At 44.5% G+C, this 27,305-nt stretch overlaps 1 protein-coding gene across 3 annotated transcripts in view; it reads left to right on the top strand.

Moving 5' to 3' along the window:
- UBR2 (ubiquitin protein ligase E3 component n-recognin 2) overlaps window positions 1-27,305 on the top strand; it is a 1,393,714-nt gene that overhangs the window by 570,304 nt on the left and 796,105 nt on the right. For all 3 annotated transcript variants that reach the window (XM_085612829.1, XM_085612828.1, XM_085612830.1), the window contains one exon: window positions 7,835-7,898. In XM_085612829.1, the coding sequence (XP_085468955.1) occupies window positions 7,835-7,898 (64 nt within the window). The remainder of the gene's footprint in view (window positions 1-7,834; window positions 7,899-27,305) is intronic.

The following is a 27,305-nucleotide window of genomic DNA, read 5'->3' as shown; positions in this document are numbered from 1 at the left end:
GTCTTTAGCCTGAAGTTACGGGACACACTTCGAGGATGCTCTAGGGTGGAGTTCTATTCCCTATCATCTAATTCCCGTGCCAGTACCACTTCCCATTTCTGTTGTAGAGATAATAGTGGTGTATTTAGGTGCTCCCTCAGTCCTCGGTACAGCCATCGAACAATATGGCGTCCGTGCCCCATTATGTGAATGGCCTGCAACAATTGAAATGTAGGGGGTTCCTTCTGGTCCACTAGCCAGTACCTCCGAATATATTGAGTGATCGCTGCATAAGAAACAAAGTGTCTGGCACTGCGTTAGTGAGCATAAACTCTTCGAGGGGCATCAAATTACCATCTAAAAGTCCCCCACTGAATTCGTCCCTGCCTGTGTCCAGCCCCACACCCGAGCATTAGACAAAATTCCACGTCGGTACGATAAGCCACAAAGAGGAATATTATGGGCATAAGGAGAGTAGGCACCTTCGCATATTTTAATGCCTGTTTCCATTAGTGTAGTGCAATATGCTAGAGAAAGGGAGGCTCTTGCATCCTGTCGGCTCCAGGGCACAGCAGTGCCTGTAGTGTTCTGCGCTGTAATCATGCAGGAGAATAACCAAGTTCAAAAAAATTATGGCCAGCTAACCAGTATGCCAGCCACTGCAACTGTCCAACAATGCAATGTGTCTTGAAATCAGGAGCCACCATACCGCCCACGGTGCTTGGGAGTTGCATTTTGGACAGGGCTAATCTGCGTCTCCCCTTTCCCCATAATAAGGATGACAACAGGGTATCCAGTGTTTTAAAAATCCATGTCGCAACAACAACAGGAAGATTCACAAAGTGATATAGGAGTCTGGGTAACATGACCATTTTTGACACAGCTAATCGGCCTGCCAATGATAATGGCAAGGTAGTCCAAAATGCCACTTGTGACCGAAGAGAATTCATAGCCCTTACTACATTCCCGTCTATAGTGTCTTCAGTGGACCTATACATTTGTATCCCAAGGTACTTGAAGGTCGTGGGTTCTACTTTGAACTGTAATTGGCTAAATAGCAAATGGGGTCTATCGTAAGTGTCATAGAAGGAGTACGCCACTGACTTAAGAATGTGAGGCATAGTTGGTAGGGATAAGATTTAAATAGTCTTGAAAACAGGGATTAGCCGATTGAATAGGTGGACAAGGTAATAGGTAAAGGTGTGTCAGTTGAGATTATGGAGGGTCCTATGTGGCAATATTTAGTACATTGAGAATCCTACTAGTAGTCTGTTGCAGACATCCATTATCCTAATAACGTATGCTGAGATCAATTATTTGGCTCCAAGTAAGGAAATGTTATGCAGATGTTTAGTTCTTGGTACCTAGCAGCTGTGGGATTTGTGAAGGGAATCCAACTGTTTGTTTAGGCTGAAGTGTACGCCACAGCCTCAATTTATAGTTTTTGGCATAAGAGTGTCGTTATGTGGTCGGGGGAGAAGTGAAGTATTTGTAAGAGATGTATGAGACTAGTTTGATGTATTTTCTGTTTTAAATACGTTAAGCATGAAGATGCAAATTGCCTTCCTTTATTGTATAACTGTGTGGTAGCCAGAAACATCTGTTTGTAGATGGGTTTGAGTGCTAGAAAAAAAACCTTTATCACCTGCCTAGAGATTTTAAAAGAAGTGAAAGCGTAAGATAATTTTGTTAGATGGGCTTAATGACCAGCATTTTTTATATGGTAGTGTTAGGATTCATCCTAATTTTAAACACTGAAAGGAAGTGCCTGAGCTGAGAAAGTTGTTAAAGAGTGTGGTTAAGTAAAATAGACGGGTAGTGTTTTAACTGTTCGAGTATATAAACTAAAAGGTGTAGAGGTGGGATTGGTAGTTTTTAGTTTGAGATCCATCCAACTCAAGATCCATCCTAAAAGACTGACGGCTTTGCGGTATGCGTGAAAGGCACAGTGCAGAAGTAGTAAGCAAAGCAAGGGGTGAGATGGGTGACAGTGTGAAGTATGAATGTGGTGGGCACAGAAGTGAGTTTTCAATCGATTGGTTGGGGATGTGAACGTGAAGAAATAAGCCATGAAAGTAGTCAGACTTAACTGTATACCTTCAAGGTAACTTGTACTCTTCCATGTGGTCAGTAATATTGGTTTTATGCCATTTGTGGAGGAGGGTAAACATTTTGGTTTTAAAAAAATCGGTGCTGACTGTAGAACATTTGTGAGCATTTTAAGCACGATGAAAGGAGAAGTGTCTGCCTCGGAGAACAGAGCATCTATCCTCTTGAAGAAATGTCATCAAATGCTTTAGGCACCTTCTCCTACAGCACGCTATATTTCATCTATCCTGGAAATGATGGCCTTGTGCATTTACCTAGTTCTCATTGTGTGCCTCTTCATGAGACTTCTCCGATAGTGCATGGAAGATCAGTGGGTTCAATACCAAGACAGATGGGAAAACCGTCTGATACTTACTGTGCAGATAAAAGAATATCTCAAACGAGAGTCGGAAACAAAATACCTCCTGAAAGGATTTTCTTTTCACCAGAGTCTTCTGCTTCAGCCCGCAATGACGCATCCCTGACAGGCTGGAGGGGAGGAGAGCCCATCTCTGGAAAATGTCAGTACAAGGACTGCGCACAGCAACATTATCTTATAAACGTGCAGAAACCGAAGACTGCACATCTAACATTGAAAGTGTTTCTACCATCCATTACATTGGAGAGGTTGTTGATTCAAAATATATATACAAAAACCCACTAGCCTTTTTATTCATAAAACATCTATCTGCAATCATTGCTAATCCGCTGTTATTTCAGAAAATATTTTTATTTCATTTCTTTAGCTTACATTATTTATGAAATTTCATAACAATAACATGAACACACTTCAGTCATACGGATTTTCAAATTTGGTTAATTTTTCAAAATTAAATAGATAAAAATGTTCATAATAACAATTACATCAAGCTCACAAAATGGATAAAAGAGACCCACAAACGCCAACTAATCTCACATTAATACCAAGCATTCACTCATACATACTCCAAGCAATACTTCCAAACCCCTGGATGTTCTCATAAAAACACAAATAAGAGACCTCGCTCCGGTCTTCCATTAATATATCTTTGCCAGGGGGTTCAACACATGGTCAACGCTTGTCTTGTTGGCCTTGATAATTACAGAACCACCTTCTTCACGACCACTTCTTTAACGTTTTATATGAACGTATGGGGTTTGGGTGGAAGTCCGGATCTAAATTTCTGTATCCAGCATGTTTCATTATTTATTTGTTAATTCCAGACATTATATTCAATGTTCACAATCTTTTGAATGTAGAATAATTTTGACCTTGTGAATTGTCTTGTGACCAGATATAGACTCTATACGGCACACTCTAGTATACACTTATGTCCTTTCATAGGCCAATGGCAGGAGCAATATATAGATACATGCAATGCATCTTGGAACTTAGCACCTTTTAAAACGCCGTCCTCATTGGCAAAACGTGTTTCTGGTCAATGAATATATCACTTGTTGCCTTGTACCAATGCGCTCAGCTGCTGTGCCTGGATTGCTCGGACATTACTCGGATCATCGTGTGTCGACTGGGGCACCTCATCCTATTGAAAGGCTCCCCTGTGTTACTCTCCATTCATTGGTTGTTCCCTTGTTGGCTCTCATCGTGGTGGACCAATTGCCTTCTCCACACCTTGCCTCTTCCGAGGACATCTTAGCTCCAGGTAGTAGCTAGGGAGATTGACTAGGTTGAAGGAACGCTTCCAATACAGTTCGGAAGAGGGTCAAGAGACTCCATGATTTGTTTGTTTTTTCAGACCTGTGGGTGAACTTCCGGAGTGGCTGCTAAACTCTCACTTGTTTACGTCTACCTCCTAATTAAAATTGCTACACATTCCCACCTGCTACCCGAGGACTCAGACTAAGTTTGACTTCGGCCGCGTGTGGTCCAGTGTCTGGGAGGTGGTCTTAGTTATCTTCCATTCAGGGGTATAGGACAATTGGGGTGAACTAGAGGGTGAAGGGAAGCTTGGGCCATGAAGTTTGCAGAAGGTGAACCCGTGACCAGCTGGGTACCAGTAGCACTGCATTTGTCTGAGTACGTATGTGTGTGTGAGAGCGTGTCTGTTGGAGCCCCTTCTCTGCCTACGGGGCCGGAAGGTGCTCCGGTAGGGTTAGACCACCCAAATATGAGGCACATGGCTTCATAAAGCCAGTTTGCTATGGCTCCCGCAAAGGCTGAAAAGCGCGAGCTGACCCAGGCACTGGTTCTGAGGAAAGAGGACTAGAGCGCCAAGACTCCTCCGTCACTCCGGCTGACAGATGTGAAGAGAACGAAGCTTCTTACCTGACCGACTTGATGACTTCTAGTGGGAGTATGAAGATTCGGGACTCCCAGAGCGGTGCCTGGACCTTCCTCTCGACCAGACCCATGAACGAGACCTCCAGGGAGAACGATGCAGTGCTGAGCGCTGGGCCATAAGCATCTTTAGGAACCACTCCCTCAAAGCTTTTTGAGCCATGGCCCGCTGTCAGAGAATGACTTTGAGTTGTGGTTGCGCTCCAGGCACCAGAGACAAGCCAGGTGTTGGTCCGTCAGTGACATGGCACAGTGACATGCGCCGCACATCTTGAAACCAGAAGCTACTTGGACATGAGGAAAAAACCTACACACCAAAAAAGGGGTCAACAAAATGTCGAAATAACCTGTCAAAAAGTGACAGAGGCTAGCTCTCTTCATGGATCTGTGCTGCCTTGCTCGGAAAGAAAAGAACTTACGTCAGCGGTCCTAGGTGGTGTCTACATAGGTGAAGCAGACGTCATAACGGCACAGACGACGTCAACGACATCACGCGAAGCCAACCAACGCCACCTACTGGCGCCAGGGATATTGCTCGAAGATCAGTCTTCCGGATCCAGTCTGATGCCTGGTAAATTCAAAGGTAAGGAATGTGCAACTAGATCATGTCTCTACCAGATAAAGCATTATCCAAGGTAATTAACTTGTCCGTTCAATATAAATGTTTTTTCATACATGCAATGTGAAGTTACTTTTGTGTGATACTCAGTGTATTCATCGCAAGTGTCTGCTGTCCCTTTGCTTTACACATTTCATTGGTAGTAGGCCTGACTGCCCAGTGCCAAGCTTCCCAAGGGGGAGACTGGTTATACAGCGAGTGTAATCACCTGCCCTTGACAGGAGCAGCAGTTCTGCTTGGCTGGGGGCATCCCTTCAGCCAACCCGACACTGCCAGTTCCAACACGTGTTAAAAGCCACCGGATCAATCCAAACTCCCCACATTGATTGCTCGAGATGTCACTCAGAGCATCCACTGTTCATACACCTGGAATAGAAGTGTGTCACTGTTAGCTTCTGGCAAGGGATTTTCGTAATACTTGCTGATATAACTGGTGGAAGAATAGAGATGCTCGGATCTGTTCAACTTGGTAGCATTGGCATTATTGTTAGCCGGTGGAAGAGTTGTCATACACTGGTACAGGCACCAAGCACCCAAAACAGGCTAAAAGATGTGGTAGCCTGTAACGAAAGGGCAGAAACATACACATTCCTTCAGCATCCTTCCTCCAGGCCGAAATATCTTTAGGGGCAACACGGATTGCATTTAGCATCACAGATTCCCCACAACTCACTCAGACTCGACACAGTGTCATGTGATGCCTCATAATACAGGTGGACCTCAGGTGCTATGAGGCATTTACTATTACCCAGTTGATGTTTAATACCATCTTTATAAGCAGCCATGTTGACGAGACTGGATTGGCGACAACTCTGTAGGTGTATTCTACTATATTATATTACTTGAAAATTATGTTTGTTCTTATCCTTATGATGTAAGACAGATTGATGTGGAATGAAGGTTGTAATCAATAAAAAAGAAACTCTGTTGCTAGATCTTCTACTTGTCCTTTAAGGTATGCCTGGTGGAAAATTACAGGCAGTACTGGCCCTTGTCAGGAAGATGAGTTTCCAGAAGGCAAACAATACCCACACAATGAGGATCTGACTGTGCTTTTCTTTGCCTTTTTTCTGCCATATGAGAGCATTAAACAAAAAGAGCTAGCTTTTTTGTGAAAATGTTTTAATCTCAAAAGGTGGCTGAAAACACAGTATCTCAAGAAATGTTGACTGAAACTCCTTTAGAGAATGTTTGGAAAGATTTCAAAGTTAAAAACCAAAATCTCTGAGCTCAGTGCTCTAGCTCTCTCTCACCAATAGCCGAAAAACAGCACGAGTGATATTTCTTTTTGCTGCAAAGTCAGTTTTGCTGCCTTTAATGGCTGCAACCTGACTTAGTTACAATAGCTTTTCCATACTTTTTTCCTTTGGAAAAGGTTTGCAAACAAGGTTTTTTTTTATCTGGTATATATCTTTACTTTTTAAATTGTCTGTTTTTTTTATTTAAGGAAATAAATATAATTTAGCCAATGTAGCTTTTAAATGGGTCGCTATTTTTTTTTTTGAGTGTGTGTTTTTTTTTTTTTTTGCGAAAACGAAAAATATTTGTCTTTAAAGTTGCTCTGAGATTGTCTGTTGGTAGGATAAATAGGTGCTTATGATTATCAGAGGTGATCACCTGGATAAAGATTTATTTAATATAAAGTGTGATCAATGTAACCAGTGGGCAGCATTTAGACAATTATGTACAGCTTCAAAGTAGGTTTTTTCCAGACTTTGAAATACTCAATAAAACCGTACACGTCTGCAGAAGGAGTGCCCATTCAAATGTTTTCACTGGGTCTGTTATGCACCTACCCGCCTTCATAAAATAGGTCGCAGACCCAACTCGACTTGCATTCCATGTGGGGGAGGCGAGGGAGGGTACATTCCTACACATGATCTGAATGTGTCCAGCTATTCACAGATACTGGCCAAAAATTCACTCCACCCTGGCTCGGTTACCTGGAGTGGGACTTCAAATGGACCCAAAGCTTGCGTTGTTGGGGATTATGATAGTCTGTGATGGCAACTGGGCAGGTAAGGAATTAGTGGAATTGGGCTTGTTGATTTCCAAAGGTGAACTCCCCCACATGTGGAGGGTTCAGGTGACTCCCACAATGACCGAATGGAACATATTTATGGACTTTTGTGCTGCGGCAGAAAAGAGAATCTATCTGGGGGAGGGGGAGAGGGACTGCCCACAGAAATTTGCCATAATATGGGACCCGTGGAGGAAGTGTTCGAAAATGCCCCATAAAGGGAATTGATAGTCTCTGTCGGGGGCATGATGATTGCATTGCAAGATGTCATGCTTACCATTTATGCTGTCTAATGTGGGGGAACGAGCCATATTACCTCGAAGATTTTCTACTGTTTTCTTGTGTTTAACAAAAATAGGAAACTCAATTAAAAGATTATACCAAAAAAAAAGAAAGGGTGCCCACATGCAGAGTTTCTAGGATCCAGAATTTTGAGCAGCAATTAAGCAGGGACAGTGGTCAATTTAAGGAGTCATACAAGAATGATGAAGAATCTGTAATTAAGAGTCCTTGCGGGAAGCGCAAGATGTAGACCTGGATAAGACATTTTAGAAAGAATGAGTGAATTCTTAGGTTGGATTTGTACCTCAAAAGTGCCTTTAGTGGAAATGTACCACAAAACAAGATAATGTTAAATGAGGTGCGTTGGTATGTGTGTTAGTAATCAGTACAGAACCATTTTGAAGTTTGTTGAACTTGCTTATTAATTTGTGTAGACAATTTGTGAATCTCTTGCCTTTTGTATTCCATGATATCCGCTCCAAAAACTAAAATACCCATCCAAATTATGTTTAACTTAACATGACTGATTCTTTGCACTGATAGATTTTTCTTTCAATGTTTCCATCAGGATCTTTTGCAGCAGACGAATACCCTTATTGAAGAAATGCTGCATCTTATTATAATGATTGTTGGTAAGAAAATTAAGTGCAATATGTTTGTACAATTCGAAAAAGTCTATATTAGGATCCAGCTTAACAATACATTTCAATTAGCTAGATGTAGCTTTAGACTTTCTTTTGAGTTACAACTTTCATTACTGTCCCACATTTGAAAGATTTCTTCCTTGCACCAGATCTAACATGATAAAATCCCTTCCGAACTCGAGGTTATAAAGTACTTATTAACACAAGCTCCATCTTCTCCATGTACCCCAGCTCATCTCAGGCAGTTAAACCTCCAGTTCAGCACCCGCTTTGTTGTGTCCGTTATCCTTCCTTACTTCAGGTCTCATGAAATTCAGCACCTTATGATCTGGCATGGATCTAGGTCAGATCTGTGTCCCTGCATCCTGCTGCCCGAGCTAGGAGACAGCCTACTATCCAACATCTTATTCTCCTGACAGTTTCAATAGTTTTACCTCACCTGAGCCCCATCCTCTTGGCCTGTGCAAACTCTACACCTTTTCTCGAGGTATATACTAGTGCTGTGCGTGAACAAGAACTGAACTCACTGTTGTGCTTTCTTACAATGTGTGGCTACAATTGTCATGCTGATCTGTTAGCACGAGGTCCTACACTTAAAAGTTTATATCTAGTCACCTCCTAAGCATCCTGAAGCTCATAGAAAATGTCATGAAGTCCCATTTACCCATGTGAGTCTTATTTCAGAGAGTACGTTTAGATACATGTTAGAGTGTACTCCACAGAAGTAGATTCTATTGATCATCAGTTCTTTATCAGGGAAAGCCCTTAATATTTGACAGGATGAAAAGGCTCTCCAACATTATTTATCCCTCTGATATCTTGGGCCGGAGTAAAAAGTAGGATTGTTTGGAGTATACATTGACAAGAGGCTGTCGATGTTGGAATGCAACATACAGGATTTCATGTATACAGTATACATATGTCAAACTCGGTTTGCTTGAATATAAATTAGACCAGTGAAATAGCCAACATCTGCAAGTATTTACATAAACAGATGCTTTCCTTGATGGTTGTTGAGCACACATGAAAATATTTCAGCCTCACTGAAAATGGAAAGTAGCACATGAATAATTTGTGAAAAATAAGTAGTGTTCCTAGCCACAGTGACACCATGCCAACACACCTAATCGGGGTACTCTCCTCTATTCACTGCTTTTATCACACTTCCTGTTCTTGTAGGCCTATGCGTATATTGATGATGACTGCATAATTAACAGCCATTACTACTTATCAGAACTACACTGAAATTTGTGCTTTATGTTCTGGACTTTCAGTTCAGTTTTCTCTCCGGGTAAATTGAGCCTCAGGAATAAGCATGAATCTTGGCTTCTGGACTGCATATGGCTCAAAGTGCAGCATCTAGTATTCTTTCACCCTCTCCATTGGTCTAAGGTGGAAAGGAATTTGTCATAACTTATAATCTCTGTACTTTATTAGATTTTTTATAACATTATTAGCATTTCATTTCTAAATGTATGCATGTGTAATGCTACTTACAATTTCTTGCAATGGATTTGCAAGTGAAAAATTCAGATATTAGGGATATTGACCTCCGTGTATCTTCACAGCTGATACCTACTATTAATTTCTCTTCTTGTAGTCCTCAGTTCTAGTATTTATAGTTGTCCTCATTGTACTCCACCTTCTGCCCGATCCCTTACAAAATGCAAGGCTGTGGTTATTGATTTTCAGTTCCCAGAGATGTTAAGACACTGTACACACAGAAAAACACATAAGTGGAGTTTGAGAATTATTAGGGTAGGGTGAGTATACAGGGCAACTAAAGTGATTGGGACAGCTGGATTGCTTAAAGAAGGGCAAGTCTACCCCCTAAGAGTTTGTTTTCATGGTTGCTAAAATATTAGTTCCTTAATTAACTGTGGCTCTTCAGTCGTCCCTGTATTGATTCTCAATTGCCATTGTCTTCTACACCTCAGACAGGGATTATACCATCTGTCTTCTGTCTTAATACAACATAGTCTACTTGTGCTGTGCTCAGTCCCATTCAGCTTGTCTTGCCTCTTTAGCATTGTTGGTCACTGATTGACTTCTGTTCTCAAATCTGACTGTATGGTTCCCTCTCTCCGGGTCCCTCATTAACGCTTCTGGTTAATTTACTCCACCCATCTTGACCTCGGAGGGATAAATTATTGATTGGACAATGCCATGGTTCCTCCTGGCGATCTGCAGGTCTCCCCAGGTGTCAACAGCAGTTGCATATGTGGCAGAGCTAACTTGCTGGTCCACCTGTTCTACACCCTAGAGAAATTCCAATTCCGGAATTTTGTCAAGTGCCCACTTGGGTTCTTTCCTCAGGAATCTGAGTATTGGGCTTCTAAATGACTCTTCCCAGACCTACTCTTCAATGTCTGTTACCTTTGTGATGACTCACTTTATTACATCTTGATGCGTCAGCCAGTGTTACAGTTGTAAGCTGTAGTGATTAACTCCAGGGAGCCATGATGAATTTCAGGGGGATTTATTGAAGAAAGTTACAAGATACAAAGATGAGTAGTTCAAGCCCCATCAGGAGCAGGCAGCATGCTGCTCAGCCCACTCAACTGTGACTTCTCTGATAGATTCCCAACATTCTGAACAGCATCATCACAGCAACATTCCACTGGTGGTAAAATGGCAATGCATTTACAAGATCAGGATACAACATATCCCCTTTCTTATACGGGAAAACAAGAAAAATAGAAACATAAACGGAGAACCTGTGATAGAGAATATACAATATACAAAAGTAAGGAGAATAATGAAGCAAAGAGACAACAAGATAGAACATTAAATAACCCATCTCCCTTCTACAAAGAAAAAGGAAGAACACGAAAACACCAACAAAAAACTCCCAAGCAAACAAGCTGGCCAGGCAAGTACGCGAGGAAGCATGAAAAAGAAAAGAGACAACACTGAAAAGAACCCAGACACGGATACTATGAGGAAAGCAAAAGAGGAGAGAAAACAAGCACGTAGTACAATGGGAAAAAGTAAATAGAAGACTGTGAAACAGTAAAAGACAAGAAATAAACAGAACATAAAATTACGTTGCAGAATCTAACAATGCAATAAGAAAACATGACATCGGGAAAACAATGAAAATAGGAGTAAGCCAAAGGAACACCACATTGCAAAAGTTAAGATTTGCCCAACGCATGTGAACATGGGACGAAAAAACACAAGCAACAATAAACCATGTTCAAGCAACGTAAATTAGAGTTGACACTGAAAACATGACGTAATGGGACTCGGACCAATACACCACACATGTAAGAGAACATGTTACTAAAAACCAAAAGCATGTTATCCATTGTCAAGAACAGTATATGGGTCAGAACCCATGATATCTCAGAATTTGAGATGGAGATTTTAACGTTAACCAGAGTATATGGGTAAGATCCCATGACTGAAACCTAGGAATAGAAATGGTTAACAAATGCAAAAACAATGTGCTTCATGCATAAATGAGCAGATGAGACTACAACCCATTGCGATATCTGAAAAAAAAAAAGAAATTAAACTGAAATGATGGACTCTTACCAGTGCGTACCTAGGGTCCATAAACGTACAATGTAGTGCAGACTAAACTAATCCTACAATCCAATGAAGGATAAAAATGGAGAGAAAACTGTATTGTGAACAAGAAAATTGAAATAATGGACTCTTAGCGGTGAGTACCTAGGGTCCATGAACGTACAATGTAGATCCAACTGAAATCATTGTACAATCCTATGAAGAATAAACATTAACATTGAAAAACAATCGCCGGTGAGCGACCTCTCACCCAATTAGTAGAGAACTAGAACATCCCTTGCATAAGGGTAATTATGCTTACTAAATAAATGGGTAGCTAAACTCATTACACAATCCCACGTGTAAGGGATACAACAATAAATGTAGAAATATAACCACAAATGTACTATGAATAGTAAGCATCAGACATACATGTAAAAGAATAAGCATTTGCAGCAAACATCCATTTTCATCAAGTTTCAGTGCCGTGCCAGAGTCACACGGAAACAAGAAAACAACGATGGGGTGTCCACCGAAAGATGAATAGATACAGATGCCGCTGGTGGATAGCTCTTCATAGATTGCTTGAAGTAGTAAACAGTGAGTTTGCCACTTGAACACAGAGAACATTAATGGAGACCTGAAGAATAGAGACCGACATCATATGGCGCACAGAAGTAAGCTTAACAACTGGCAGCCAAACAAAAACGTTCAACACGTAAACGCCGCCATGAGCAAGTTGTTATACTTTTTCTTCAAACATGAAGTAAAACTTCCACTTGTGGACCCCATTTAAAGTCAGGTACATGCATGACAGGAAAAGAAGAGAGTACCTGTAGCACAACGGTGCTTCCCAAAACCATCCACTAAAGAACAGGTGTGGCGTAGAACAGCTGAAGCATCATACTGCTTTATTGACACGACACAAATGTAGTTGATGAAAAGCAGGAATGTAACAGGCAGCATTGTAAACCAGCAACGTGGTTGGCAACGTGAAGGGAAAACACGCTGAAACGGCAGGAAACCAAGTAGTGCAGAACTGCCAAACCTAAAATGGCGGGACGCATTAAAGACTCCGCGCTGGATGGTTTGCAGCAACAACGTGCGCCAAAACGTCCTCCACAGCATGGAGCTTGAAGAATGCGCACATGTCATAGGAGACAGCACGGAGGCATCGCCGGTATGGAAAGGCCACACATGATGAGAATGTGCACGCAGTGAGGGGCTCGTGCTATGTTCAAATGTCAGCGGTTCAATTGCCATGGTGCAGCAGTAACCCTACAGGTATTAAAAACACCAAAATAAGATGCCCCCGCTCACTGGAAAACATAGAAACTCAGTCTCTGGCACTTCCCCCCCAAAAAAACACACCGGCTCATCGCAGAACACACGCAAAATCGCTCTGGTAGTTCCTTTGGGGAAGCGGATAGACCCACCTGCGGTGCAGCTTCTCCCAAAACAAGTCGCAGCAACAGAGTCCAACAAACTAGTCTCGTAATCTACAAGATCATCCACACTGCAGAAGGCGCACACCTTGTTGTGCCTGTGGGAAACTTGTTTCTGGAGAGACTGTTTAACAGCAGAAGTCCTCCAGGTGACAGAAAGGGTCCTCCGAGGCGAAATGACACATGTCTTGTTGTAGGGTGTCTAGGTAGTACAGGACATGTAGAAGTGTTGAACCACTCGTCCATGTCGTTATTGTCAGGGGCTCTAGGGTGCCAGTAGATGTTAAATATGCAGGTTAGTTACACAGAAATTCTGTCACCATGACTGAAGCTTGTCAGGTTGCTCACGAAGGTTCTTTGCGTCAACTCGTAAAGTTCATCAGCTCCTTCAAAATCAGGGTACAACACGTTTGAAAATGAAGGCCTTGACAGGTAGCACACAGAGGTTCTTTGAGTCAACTCGTCGCCATAAATTTGCAGTGATTAACTCCAGGCAGCCATGATGAATTTCAGGGGGATTTATTCAAGAAGGTTACAAGATACAAAGATGAGTAGTTCAAGCCCCACCAGGAGCAGCCAGCATGCTGCTCAGCCCACTCAACTGTGACGTCTCTGACAGATTCCCAACATTCTGAACAGCATCATCACAGCAACATTCTGCTGGTAGTAAAATGGCAATGGATTTACAAGAGCAAGATACAACATAAGCACTACCAGCATAGATCCTTTTATAGTCTTGGGAGCATTTTTAGAGAATGTACTGCATTTTTGGTTCTACCTTTGGCCCCCAAACTGCAAAGATCCTCCCCATAGCAACTGACGTTATAAATGGGTATTACAGATATACTATAGTAATCATATCCTGGGCATCCTGTGCTATGTCAGGGACTAGATTGATGATCAGTGTAGATGCACTTTAACTACCCAGAGTTGCTTCCACATTGTACTTTTGAGTGTCCCTTCAGCCTCTACCCTGAACAGTGCAGTCTGTTCCTACCTTTGAAAAATGGGCATGCAAGTCTCCTTCAAATTTAAATAAGTATAGTTTATTTATTTCCAATGTGCTGACTCTCCATATGAAGGACATTCTGATGGATACTTCTTCCTGCAGATTTCTCACATAAGGAATATCCTCGAGGTGCCAGACTGAATCTGGAAACATTTTCACCAGTAACAAGTCTCATGCATCGCAAGGCTGCCCTATGTGACCATGTGTCACATCCACGGCTCCTCCCACCATGAAAGTGACGACATTGGAGAATATAAAAGTGACAACCAGAGTGTTGGGTCAATTTTTGTTAATTCCCTCCACATTTATGCAGGTCTGGACTGCTTCTTTGGTGCTTCAATAATGACATTCTGCAGCTTTTGACAGAAAGTAGTACACGTCTCTTCTCAAGATTTCAGGGTTCAGATCCTTTTGTAGATTCCCAAAGATGATGTCCTTATAGATCCACACAACATCGCACTCCTCGAGTAAGTCGAAGCACAAGAAGAAGGCAAAGAAGCACCGTCGCTCTTCGCCTTCTCCCCGTCGCTCGGCTGATGTGATGCGGGATCCAGAGCATCGTCGCTCTAAGGCTCCGTCTCCGCCGTCTGACTCAGGGACAACTCCATGCTTCCCCTTGTTTCCGGGAGCCAGGGCATCCCCTGTCCAGCTTCGTACATTCTATGAAGCTCTCTACCGTGTCTTTGGGCAGCCCGGCTCCGCTGGCACGCCGTAGGGCCCCTCTGAGCCAGTGGGGACTCTGGGCCTTCGATGACAGCGGCTCCAGACCCGGCGCCCGATGGCCCCCGTGGACCCAGGCCTGGATCCGGATCGACGCCGGTTGACCTTACCCCACCTTCCCCAGTGCCGATCCTGGCAACGACGCCCCCAGTGTCGGCCGTGCACCCTGCTGGCGCCGCCCCCATCCTCATCCCTGAGATGGATCCAGAGCCGGACCGATGTCGGGTCTAACGCCAGAGGATAGTTTTGTGCTCTTGTTCATCCCAGGTATTCCCTATTGCCTTGAAGGTGGTGATGAGGACTGGAAAGGGTCGCTGGAACCATCGACAGACCAGCAGGACTAACCGGACTGGAGACAGGAATTGGCATGGTTTCTCCCCATACCGTGGCTATGCAGGAGGGAGCGTCCTATGCTGTGGTGGTGCGTAGGACAGCAGAGGCCTTGGGCCTGGAGCTCCCTACAGTGGCAGTCAGTGACAGTCAGGACTAATCTCCTGATGGAGGTTCTTCAACCTGTGGCAACTTCCTCTGAACCCCTCTTTCCCTTTGATGAAGCCCTCATGGACGTCCTTCTGGGCACTTGGCCCAAGCCCTTGCTCAGCTCTTGGCGATCCCATGTTTCTCACCAACACCCTTCCCCCGAGAGCTTTGTGTGCCAAGTTGCTTCTTCCAAGGACGCATTCCCTTCTGCTCCCCCAGGCAGGTAATCCAAGAAGCTGTATCATCTTGGGAAGCATATGTTCTCTTTCTCCAGCTTGGCACTGCGGTCTGTGAATACCACATGCCTCTTGGACCGATACTCCCATACAATCTGGGATACGGTGGCGCAGGTGCTGCCTCAGTGCCCGAAGGAGGCCCGGGGTGTTCTCTCCCATGGCGTGGCAGATGGGAGAGACGCAGCAAAATTCATAATTCGCTATGGACTGGATACCTCCGACTCACTGGGCAGAGTGATTGCCACGTCGGTAGCCCTTCGGCACTACTCCTGGTTGAGGACGTCGGGTTTTTCGGGGGATGTTCATTCAACTCTGCTGGACATGCCCTTCGATGGCCATTGCATTTTTGGTGACAAGGCAGACACTGTGCAGGAGCTAAGGATTCTTGAGCTACGGCCAGATCCTTAGGCCTCGCTGCGTCCTCCCGTCCACCACAGTCTGCCTTTCTCCGCTTTCGTGGCTATGGAAGGGGCACCCCACCATGTCCGACACAGTCAAGCCACCTGTCCACGCAAGCGGCGCAGCCTCTGTGTGCCCGTGGACGTGGGACCCAGGGACGTGGGTCTGGGAACCAATGGGTGGGCCAGCCCACCCTTTCCTTTCCGCAGCAGCCTCCATACCCTCCTAGTCTGACCATCACGTCAGACAGGTGGGTTTTGCAGATAGTCCGATGGGGCTACTCCCTCCCCTTCAAGACTAACCCTCTCTCCATGCCACCATTTTTTAATTGCATGTCGGAGAATCTTTTGGCGCTTCTCCCCCAGGAAGTTTCACCTCTCTTGGCCAAGGCAGCTATGGAAAGGGTCCCTGCGGTAGAAGTAGGTCATGGTTGCTATTCCCGCTACTTTCTGGTGGCCAAGAAGGACAAGGGCCTGCGTCCTATCCTAGTCCTCAGGGCCCTCAGCCGCTTCTTCCGGAAGGAGAAGTTCAAATGCTAACTTTGGCTCATGTTCAGTCTGCCCTCGACCCTGGAGACTGGATGATGGCGCTGACCTTAAAGGACGCTTGTTTTCACATCCCCATCCTGCCAGCCCACAGGCGCTACCTACAGTAGGCCACGAGCATTTTCAGTTCACCGTGCTCCCCTTCGGCCTTACCAGTGCCCCTTGGGTGTTCACGAAAGTGATGGTGCTGGTCGCAGGTCATCTGCGCAGATCAGTTTCCAGTCTTCCCCCTACCTCGGCGACTAGCTGTTGAAGGCGGGCTTGCCCCTGGCTGTCATCTCCCACCTCCAGACCTCCTGCATTGGCTGGGGTTCACTATCAACGTGCCAAAGTCACACCTGACTCCCTCTCAGTCGCTCCTTTTTATCGGAGCCGTTCTGGACACAGTGCAGTTTCGGGCCCATCCTCCTGAACAGCGAGTCTGGGATATTCGGGTAATGATACTGATGTTTCACCCTTTATCCTCGATTTTGGTGAGAATGATCCTGAGGCTGCTGAGCCTCATGGCCTCTTGCATTCTGCTGATGGATCATGCCAGATGGTATATGCGGGCTCTGCAGTGGGACCTGAAGTTCCAGTGGGCGCTGCAGCTGGGTAATATCTCCTACTACGTCCAGATTTGAAGGGAATTGCGCAACAACTGCAGTGGTGGGTAACGAACCAGGATTGGGTCAGAACCAGGATTGGGTCAGAGACAGATCCCTCTCCCTTCCCAAGCAGACCTCATGGTGGTGACAGATGCATCAATCCTTGGGTGGGGTGGCCACATGGGAGAGGTGGAGATCAAAGGAGTTTGGTCTCCGACAGAGTCCAGGCTCCATATCATCCTGTTGGAGCTCCTGGCGATTCGCTTGTCACTGAAGTCATTCCTTCCCTCCCTCAAGGGGAAGGCAGTGCAGGTGTTCACAGACAACACCACTGCCATGTGGTACTGCAATAAACAGGACGGGGTGGGGTTGTGTACCCTTTGGCAAGAGGCTCTTCACCTTTGGACATGGCTGAAACATCAGGGCATGGCCCTGGTGGTTCAACACCTGGCAGGTTCTCTGAACACCAAAGTAGACAAACGCAGCCATCGGTGCCTGGTGGATCATGAATGGCGTCTTCATTCAGAGGTGGTGTGAGGTCTCTTTCAGCAGTGGGCAGAGCCTTGGTTAGATCTGTTGGCCACCAAAGAGAATGCAAAATGTTTGCAGTTTTGCACATTTGAGTTTCCAAGGCGGCACCCGCTCGGTGACGCTTTTCGTCGCGAGTGGAACTGCGGCCTCCTGTATGCCTTTCCGCCTGTACCACTTCTACCTCGAGTGCTGAAGAAGATCAAGCGTGACCGGGCCCATGTAATTCTTGTGGCCCTGGACTGGGCACGACGAGTCTGGTACCCCGAGCTCCTGAGGATGGCTATCGATCTTCCGATCAGACTGCCGCTTCGGGAGGATTTTCTGTCGCAGCAGCAGAGGACGGTCCTCCACCCAAACCTGTCCATCCTCCACATCCTTCTGTGGAGATTGAGCAGTGACAGTTGACAGCTTTTGACCTGCCTCCCGAAATCTGTGATGTCATCTTGGCAGCCAGGCATCCCTCCACTAAGACCTTATACGCCTGTCGATGGAACAAGTGTGTGGCATGGTGCACAGCAAAGGCTGCGGATCCCCTCTCCTTCCCTCTTTCTGATGTTTTTTTGTTGCCTCTTTCTTTGGCCCAACAGTGCTCTGCTCTGGGCACTCTTAAAGGCTGTCTGGTAGATATATCTGTGGTTCTTCGGCTACCAGATGAGCCCTCTTTGTACAAGTCCCCTATTCTTAACAGATTCTTCAATGGCATTATTCACCTCTTTCCTCCATCTCCTTTCATTATGCCGCAGTGGGACTTGAACCTTGTCTTGACTTACCTTATGTGTGTTCCCTTCGAGCCTCTCCGCAACTGTCCTCTCAGGCTCCTTACGCTGAAGACTGCCTTTCTTGTTGCCGTCACCTCTGCTCGCAGAGTGAGTGAGCTTCGGGCTTTTCTTCCAAGCCCCCTTTCTTCTCTGTGCATCCGGACAAACAGGTGCTTCGAACGAGACCCTTGTTCCTTCCAAAAGTGGTTACACCTTTTCACATTGGACAAACCATTACTTTGCCCACTTTTTTCCCACCTCCGCACCCTTCCAATAAGGAGGAGAGACTCCATCGTCTGGACCCTAAATGTATGCTGTCCTTCTACCTTGACCGCACTAAAGATTTCCGGGTGAACTATCAACGTTTCGTTGGCTATGTGGGTGCCAAGATAGGGCGGGCTGTCCAAAAGTGTACCATCTCAAGATGGGTTGTCCTTTGTATAAAAAAGTGTTACACTTAAGCCCTCCGGTGGGGCGGCGGGCTCATTCCACTTGAGCTACGGCAGCAACTACTGCTTTGTCACGTGCAGTCCCACTTATTGATATCTGTCAGGTGGCCACGTGGGCATCTGTGCACAAGTTCACCAGACATTACTGCCTGGATAGTCAGGTCTGGAGGGAGAACTACTTTGCACGTTCTGTCCTTCAGGACTTTCTGATGTGAACTTGGTTCGCAGACCCTCCTTCGGGGATGGTATTGCTGGCTTATCTATTCTAAGGTAAGGAATCTGTAACTGTCTCTTTCAGATGAACAAGTTACTTACCTTCGGTAACAATGTATCTGCAAGAGACATAGATTAGTTATAGATTCCTTACTGCCCCACCGATCATCCCTACTCTGCGAATTGACTTTTAGGGACAGAAACTCCCTTACAGGGCCCTAGTTGTGGTGCACCAGTGGTCAGTGTCTTGCATGGCTCTGTGCTTCTGGCGTGGAAAGTCTTGTCAGAACTGATGTCAGCGCACAGGGGCTGTGTCTAAGTAGACACCGCAACGTCATCCTGGCGACCACGACGCCGATGATGGACGCGGCGTCGACAGACGTCATCTATCGACATGCAGGGATACTGCTAAGAGAAAAACGTCTCCGGATCCAGTCTGACGCCTGGGTGTTATTCTAAGGTAAGGAATCTATAACTAACCTGTCTCTTACAAATACATTGTTACCAAAGGTAAGTAACTTGTTCTTCTTAAACACCCTGGAGGTGGCATAGGACTGGGCTGAGTGCTATACAGTAGACAACTCCCTCAAAGGAAGTGACAAGTCGCAACAATCATCCTCCCACTCTACAACCTGACAATCGAGAGTAGGGCGCAAAAGGTCTCACAGACCGGACCGTCTCTCACGATTGCAAGCCCTTCGACAACAGCGGGAGACCGTGACAGTGGTGACACCTTTCAGGCAAACATGTACTCCATATGGTGGATGGGTTTGTAGCATCCTCCTCTGCCTGGATACAAGCAAATGATCATGGCACTCATGAAGCTTGGTATTACCAGTCTTTATTCCTCAGTGTGTAACCATTGGCTGAACATTCTACAAAATGAATTCTATCACCCATGCACTTACTCGACGGAATCCGTCAAGAACCAAAAGGGTCCTGTCATCTCTAACTCACAAGACACTACATCTCCCCTTTGTTAAATAAAAAGTACAACTAATCTATATATACATCACAACTGTTCAGTAGGTCGTTTTGGTGCTCGAATCAATCGCCCAGTTCTGTTCATGTAAATTGCAGGGATGCAGGAGACGTGTCCATGATTGGCACTGGTGACAGAGACACTGGTACAGTCAGTGGGCTCTCCTGATTCTCAGGTGGAGAAGTCACACTTCTGACATCTGGAGCTGGCGAAGGTCAAGGCAGGTGCTTGTAATGCAAAGAATGGAGTTTCCGGGAAGGTGAGCAATCACCATGTGTTCTTTACTAACGCTCAGCGGGTCAGCTTAAAAAGGAGCATCAGGCTTAAGTTTCCGTTTCTGCCAGACGATAACTTGGACTCCTTTTTTTAACTCAGTGCTCCGAGCACAGCAGCATCTATCCACATAGGTCCACATTTTGCGTTTGTGAGACGTATCAGTAGTGCAAAGCTTATCCATGTCAATAGGTCTGTCATTGGTCCATTTTGGCAATTTAGTGCCTATGGCTCTCCCAGACATTAAGATGGCAGGGCTTTCACCCTGAATACACAAAGTGTAGACTGAAGAATTAATAGTTCAAGTTTTTCCAGCACAGCGCTCTGAATGGTCTTCTTAACGGTGCTCATAAATCTCTCAACCACACCATTCGGCTGTGGCCAAACAGGTGTGCTTTTCTGATGCTTTATGTTTAGATAAGTGAGAAAATATTTTAAATCTCGACTGTTGAAGGGTTGGCATTGTCATATTTCAAAATCAAAGGAACACCTCCTGTTGAAAAAATACTTTCTAATCTCTCAATGACTCTGTCATTAGTAGTTGACGACTGATCTTCCACAAGAGGAAAACGGAAATATTCATCAACAATTACTAGTACGTTGTCAAGTGATTGAAAGAAATCATTTGTTATCTTCTCACATGCATGCTTTGGAAGATCAGACATGTTTAACTGATGCAGGGTTGTTTTGGATGACAAGCAGTTGCACGACTGACATGCCTTTAACTCTTTTTCAACTGTTTCATCAAAAAGAGGGAACCACACTGTGTCCTGTAGAGCTCGTTTAATAGCAACAACTCCAAGATGTCCCTCATGAGCCAGTTCAATGAATTGTTGTTTCAGACTCTAAGATATGACAATTCTCTACCCTCTTACGATAATGCATTCTGGGGTAACTGAAAATTCTTCCTGCCCATTTTCAGGTCTCGCCTACGCAGCCCGCAATTTAGTCGTCGCTCTGCTCTTTTTGGAAGCACACACTGTGCTTGTGGCAGCATCCAGCTTGCGGGAGCCACAAGTACAGGTATGTGCTTCCAGAAAGTGCAGACTGCGCGCGCATGCACGCAACACTCCCGGGCTTGTTCCTTCCATGCAGTTACCAGCAACACGAGCGTGTGCGCACCACTCCCTGCCGGGCTTGTTTTAAATGCTCCCGTTCAAACTGGTATGCAACCTTTGTTGTTTTTCACATTAATGGCGTTTTATTCAGCTATTTTTTATTTTGAAAGCAAATAATCACGGATGTTGTCTACATTCTTTTGAGGCTATTACTTGCAGGCCCCAAAAGTGAGACCTATTGGCTATGCCAATGCTTTATTAAATGTGCTTTATTTGTATAGGAAGTCTATTTTGTGTTTCACAGCGTTTGTGCTTTATATGTTTCTGATGGCTTCTCCGTGTTGAAAGTTTTTTTTTTTTACATAGGTTTTGCTGTTGGGAGTGCATGTATTTAATTGAAGACGAAACATCAAATAATGCGGCACAGATATGCTGCTGCCTGCATACCACACACAGTGTACAGACCCTAGCCGCTAAATAGAGATCACAAGCGCCTCACAGTGCAAGTGGGGTTTTCCAATTCCGCGTCTGGGGGCTTGACTTGTAACCTGCAATTATTGCCTCCTCTCGGTTGTTTGAAAACCTGATGTGAAAAAGTTCACCTGAAGCTGGAACATTCCCAGGTTGGCCATGTCACTGTTTACCAGAACATCTGGTGCTTCAAGGCTTGTTGTGAACAAAACATGCTCAACCGACGGCTGTAAATTATGTCCTTATCTGGTTTCTTACCCCGTCCCCAAATCACCCTCCTCCCGCTGAATCAGCTTGTGTCTGCACATTTGTTTAACTTATCATAGCTAGTTTCGTCCATGTTTTGCAACAAACAACATTTTGAAATATGCATTGGATTAAACCACTTTGCCTATGATGCAAGCAGCAAATATTTATGTATCGCAACCTTTTATTTCTAAGCAGCAGGTCCTGTTAAGGTTGATAAAATGAGTACCACTGAATGCAGCCATAGTAATTTCTTCTATTTGAAGCTCAAATCTGCATATGCTATACCTAAGCAGACATGTAGCGGAAAGAATTGCCAACTTCTCATCAGCAAGAGCCCGGCCTTGCTGCATGCCCCCATGAATCTATGTAACTATCCTTTTGTTAACTTTGGAAAGTCAACTCCGCCTCTGGCTAATTTTATCAATTTTTACTATGCGTGTCTTGCAGATTTAAAGTGACAGTGTTCCTTATTTTTAATATACAAGACTGCACGAATCCGGCACCCTGTTAGGGTGCTAGCGGGGGGGGGCATTTTACATGACATTTAAACCAAAAAACACAAAAACACAGGGTTGGCTTTTAAATAAAAGGTATATTGATATTAACCATGGCAGTAGAACTTTTGTTATCTGCTGCAGGATGATGAAGAGCGGAGTATATCTTCCCCCACTGCTCTCCAAGCCCACACACCCCTGCAGACCATCTACTAAATGTTCAGAGGACTCTCTTTCTCTCTCACTCTCAAACACACAACCAGACTCACTCACAGATGCACAAACCAAACACACATGAATGTAATCAATATCTCACTGGTATCCCGTTAAACCTGTTCCGTCGAGTTACACACACTCCTGTTGTCTTAACCCACCCTATTGCTCAGGTCACACATATTCCTGCACTCTCTACCACACTGCCTTCAAGAGTAGCTCATACCCTTGAACACACCCTCACTGCTCTGAGGAGCTACACACATCCCTTGAGTTTCAACCTGAAACAGTTGTGCACAATCACATACATTCCTTCAGTCACTCGCTCCCCACTCTGCTGTTACACACATTCCTACAGTCTCTCCCACAGTGCTCTCGGTTTTAAAAGTCCATGCAGTCCCTTCCCCACCTTGGTCTCAGAAGGTACACACATTCCAGTTGTCGAGTGTTTCCATAACTTTGTGACCCAAGACGTGAAAGTCCAAACACATAAAGATCCCTTTATAGTCTGTATTTATCTTGTCACTTTAAAAAAAAATGTATTTATTATTTTTTTAATAGCATTTCAAAATAACCACAATCATGGACAGTAGGCAATCTGTACGGTAGGATCCCAGAATTACAGAGGATACAGTAGTAGTCATGCCCATATTCAACAACCTCACCCATTTCCCTCCCCCTCAAGCCTCCAAATCAGAAGTATGAATCATTAGTGGACCAGCAGATCAGTGCGGACCGTCAGTTAACCCCCGAGTTCTATATCTCGGGAAGCTCCAGATACTAGAGTTAGTCCCATTGTCTACAGGTACGAGTTTCCCACACCATCTTCACCACGGGCCTCCCCCCGTTTACCCATTGCTTGTGAGATTTGTGTGGCAATGGTCTATTATGTTTTGAGTAGCACTCCAGGCCAACAAATCGTCCCAGACCCTTTCATCCCTTCGGGACCTCCGCATTTAGGCCTCTTCAGCTCCAGCCCATTCTAAAATGTTCCTCCTCCAATCTGTCAGTGTAAGGGCTCAAGTTCTCAGCCAACCAATAGTAAATCAGTTTTTGGCGAAGCGTCTCCTCATTTTCTTTTTAGGGATTTTAGGAAGGATGCCCGAAATGCATTATTCAATCGTCAGCCAGCTGGACGAGTGTTCAATAAGTTCTAGAACAGCGTTCCAATATTCCCCCACAGCTGGGCAATGCCAAACCATATGTACAAAGTCTGCCACTGTTGCCCAACATCGCGCACAGTCCTGGGACCTGTCAGGATATATTATCTGGAATTGTCTAGGAGAGGGGTATGCCATATGCACCATGTAGTAATGTATAAGCTTGAATCTCGTGCACAGTGCCACTGTATGTACCACTGCATGTATTTTTGGCCAATCTTTAGTTTAAAGGGGTTCCTCACACACCTGCTACCAGGCGTCTTTAGGCAGAGGGGGGCATACATACCATCTAGCTGCTTGTAGAGTACTATATGATTTGGGTTATGAGCTTACAACCCATGGACATATGAAAGCATAGTCAGTAATGTCATTGTGGAGGGAGGTACCTCACGCAATCTTAGCAAAGTGGAGAAATTGTCTGGAGCCCAGTCCGAGCGTCCCCAATGCATCTCGTAGTGTAATAAAACAAGCCACCGGATATAGGTCCGAGAGCATCAGACAACCACTCTTCTGCCACTTAGCAATTGTCATTGTGCAGGCCATTTGTTCGAAGGACTGAATAATCCAGAGATCTACGTCTGGGGCATACGGTGTGTGTTTGATCACCCTCCGAATTGTTCTCTATCACAAGCCGCCCATAAGGCGAATCAAATGCTGAAGGGAAATTTATCTTCTCACTTTGCACGTTTTTTGCCATAGCCCTTTTAAAGTCGCACTTAAAGTCAATGGCTGTGGGCAGAAAAAAAATGGATTAATGTGTTTTAGAGATTTCAGTGCAAACGAGCACTGACCAGTATTTACATGAGTACATTCTACTCGGAGCATGGGGTTCTGCTAAAGATCGCCATCTGGTCATTTGTCGTAATTTCTACTAGAAAGACTTCCATTGTAGTCACTTTTAGAGTTCGGTAATTTCTTGTTGCTGCTAGTGCGTAGCTATTGAACTCTTGTAATTGTTTCACATGTGCTGCTGTTGATCTGAGCGGAATCTGAATTATAATCTGGTTTCAACAACTCACTCCACTTTTAATCACAGTTCCACTACTTTTTTTATGTCGAGCTCGGGTAGCGTATATCGAATACCTGCCTATGTGCACAGGAAGAGTGAAGGACGATGCAGTCTTTGATGTCTACTTAGATTGCGCTTTCTCAGTAATGTCCTGAAGACTTGAAATATACCAGCATTGGCATAGCCAATAGGTCTTGCCTTTGGGACCTTATAAGTGTTTAGCCATGCAACACTTGATGTTGTTGCACCAAGGATATTGTGCTGGATAACTAAACACTTATAAGGTCCCAAAGGCGAGACCTATTGGCTATGCCAATGCTTGTTGAATTTCTAGTGTTCAAGGTCATCATGAAGAGCTCAGGCCTGTTCTCGCCACGATTGCTGTGTAATAATGTTTTTGAGTATCAGCAAGCCTATGTCAGTCCTCATTGAGCAATGATTTGTTTCACTGACATAGCAGCTGGGGTACTGGATTTCACAATGAAGTTAACAAAAGCATCAGCTTCTTTAGAATTATTGCCATGACACTGAATTGACACTGGTGAGAAGTAGTCAGCAGAGTTTTGATCTTTTCCTCGACGATGTGCAATCATATAATCATGCTCCTGCAATCGCAACTCCCGCCTCTCAGTGCGGGGTGCATCTTTGCTTTAGGATTGCCGAAAATGGTGAGTAATGCTTGCTAGTCAGTGATAACTGTAAAATGCTTTCCTTATATGAACATGTGAAAATGTTCAAGAGCCCACATCACAGCAAGGCTTTCTTTTTCAGGTTGTGAATATGCTTGTTGCGCTGATGACAAACTTCGGTTGGCATAAGCTAATGTGCCTTGGGGCATTGGGATGTCCAGTTTGCTGGGCAAAGATGGCACCCAACCCTACTGGGCTTGCATCAATAGCAAACTTCTTCTGTTATATTTCGGCTCACAGTATGCCAGTTCAGTGGCATTCTTATTTGCATGCTTGATTTTCCTGAAGCTTTGCTCACATTCACTTCACCATTGAAACTGGACATTTCGTTTTGTTAAGTCCCTCAATAAGGTACTTACAGTGGCAAAGACATGATGGTACCTTGAACAGTAACTAGCCATACCAAGAAAGAAAGAGTTGCATCTTGTGAGGCAGAAGTGGATGTCAAGGCTTGTACTTTATTTGGGTCTGCAGTCAAGTTCAAGTTCAATTAACTTTATTCGATTGTAATCCTTACAATCATAAAAGCACAATTCATAAACATACAGTTATAGACACAATTCATAAACATACAGTTAGACAAACCATCCAATTCATTTATGGGACAAATAATTTGCATACACAATTATAAAGCAAAAGTAACAGGCAGGATAGACAGGTTAAGAATATAAATATATATAACAAGTTAAAAAAGGTTAAAAAGTACAACGATGATAGCAGCATAATTATCCCTCCATACTTTTCCTGAAGGTAATAGCTAATTTCAAAAAGCTGCATACAAATAGGGTGCAGTCACAATTCAGGAGTTGAAGGTAGTAAAGTGCTGGTTTGATCTGTGTAAATTTTAGATCTTTTAAGCAAGGCTTTAAATATAGTTTCCGAGGTACTGTGTAATATGGACAAATTAATAAAAAGTGCGCCAGATCTTGCGGAGACTTCCCGTCGCAGCCGCAAGCAGGCAACACTTGGCCTCGATGGGCCCCTCTTGGTACCGCCAGTAAGAGGTGAAACAAATCAAAACGGAACCTTGTCAATAAGTATCGATCAAAGCCAGACATAGGCCATGATAAATATGGTTCCATTTGTAAACATGTTCTAAGTAGGACATGTTTCCTAACACTGTCTTTCAAAAGCTCACCCTACTCCCGGGCGAAATACCTAGTTATCATAAATGTTTTCTTCACGAAAGTGACATCTGCTTTAGTTATGGTATTTGGGGATGAGAACAGGTCCGGCCGTCCCATTTCAGTGAGGTGGTCGTTGATATACTTCAACCACGGAACCTTGAACCTACCGTCCCAGGTTAAGGCTTCTTTCAATATATCATGTGTAAGAGGTATATCGTTGTTTAGCCAGGAGTTCAACCAACATAATAGGGGATTTGCTGCTATTTTATCGCTAAGAAAGGGTACACCTAACTCCTCGTGAACCGAGAAGTTTCCCGTTCCCCTTGGCAGCCTTAGTACCTTCTTTAAAAAGTTGTTTTCTACAACCTCCAGATCTCGCGTCTGGCTATAGCCCCAGAGCTCGCTACCGTAGCTAGCAACTGCAATGCTCTTAGCTTGGTATAATTTAAGCAGAGCAGCCACCGGGCTATTTCCCATTTTTCTCGCAAAGCCAAGTATGGCTGCGTTAACGCGTGTTACCTCGCCCTTCTTTTTAAGAACAGCAGGGCCCCAAGATAGTTGATCATCAAGAAGCACCCCGAGGTATGAGAAAGTTTTGGAGGTTGGAATTTTTTCCCCGTTTATGAAAAAAGAGTTTGGTTTATGCGACCCCTGGCCTATTTTCATAACATAGGACTTAGAGTTGTTAATACTTAGGCCTCGAGACTCCATAAAGTCGTAAAACGAGTTTAAAAGTGTCTGGAGGCCAATTGCTGTCCTTGAAATGAGGACAGCGTCGTCCGCAT

The sequence above is a fragment of the Triturus cristatus genome, chromosome 6 (assembly GCF_964204655.1).
Source record: "Triturus cristatus chromosome 6, aTriCri1.1, whole genome shotgun sequence".
Taxonomy (NCBI): Eukaryota; Metazoa; Chordata; class Amphibia; order Caudata; family Salamandridae; genus Triturus; species Triturus cristatus.
This window is presented reverse-complemented; position numbering and strand designations above follow the sequence as displayed.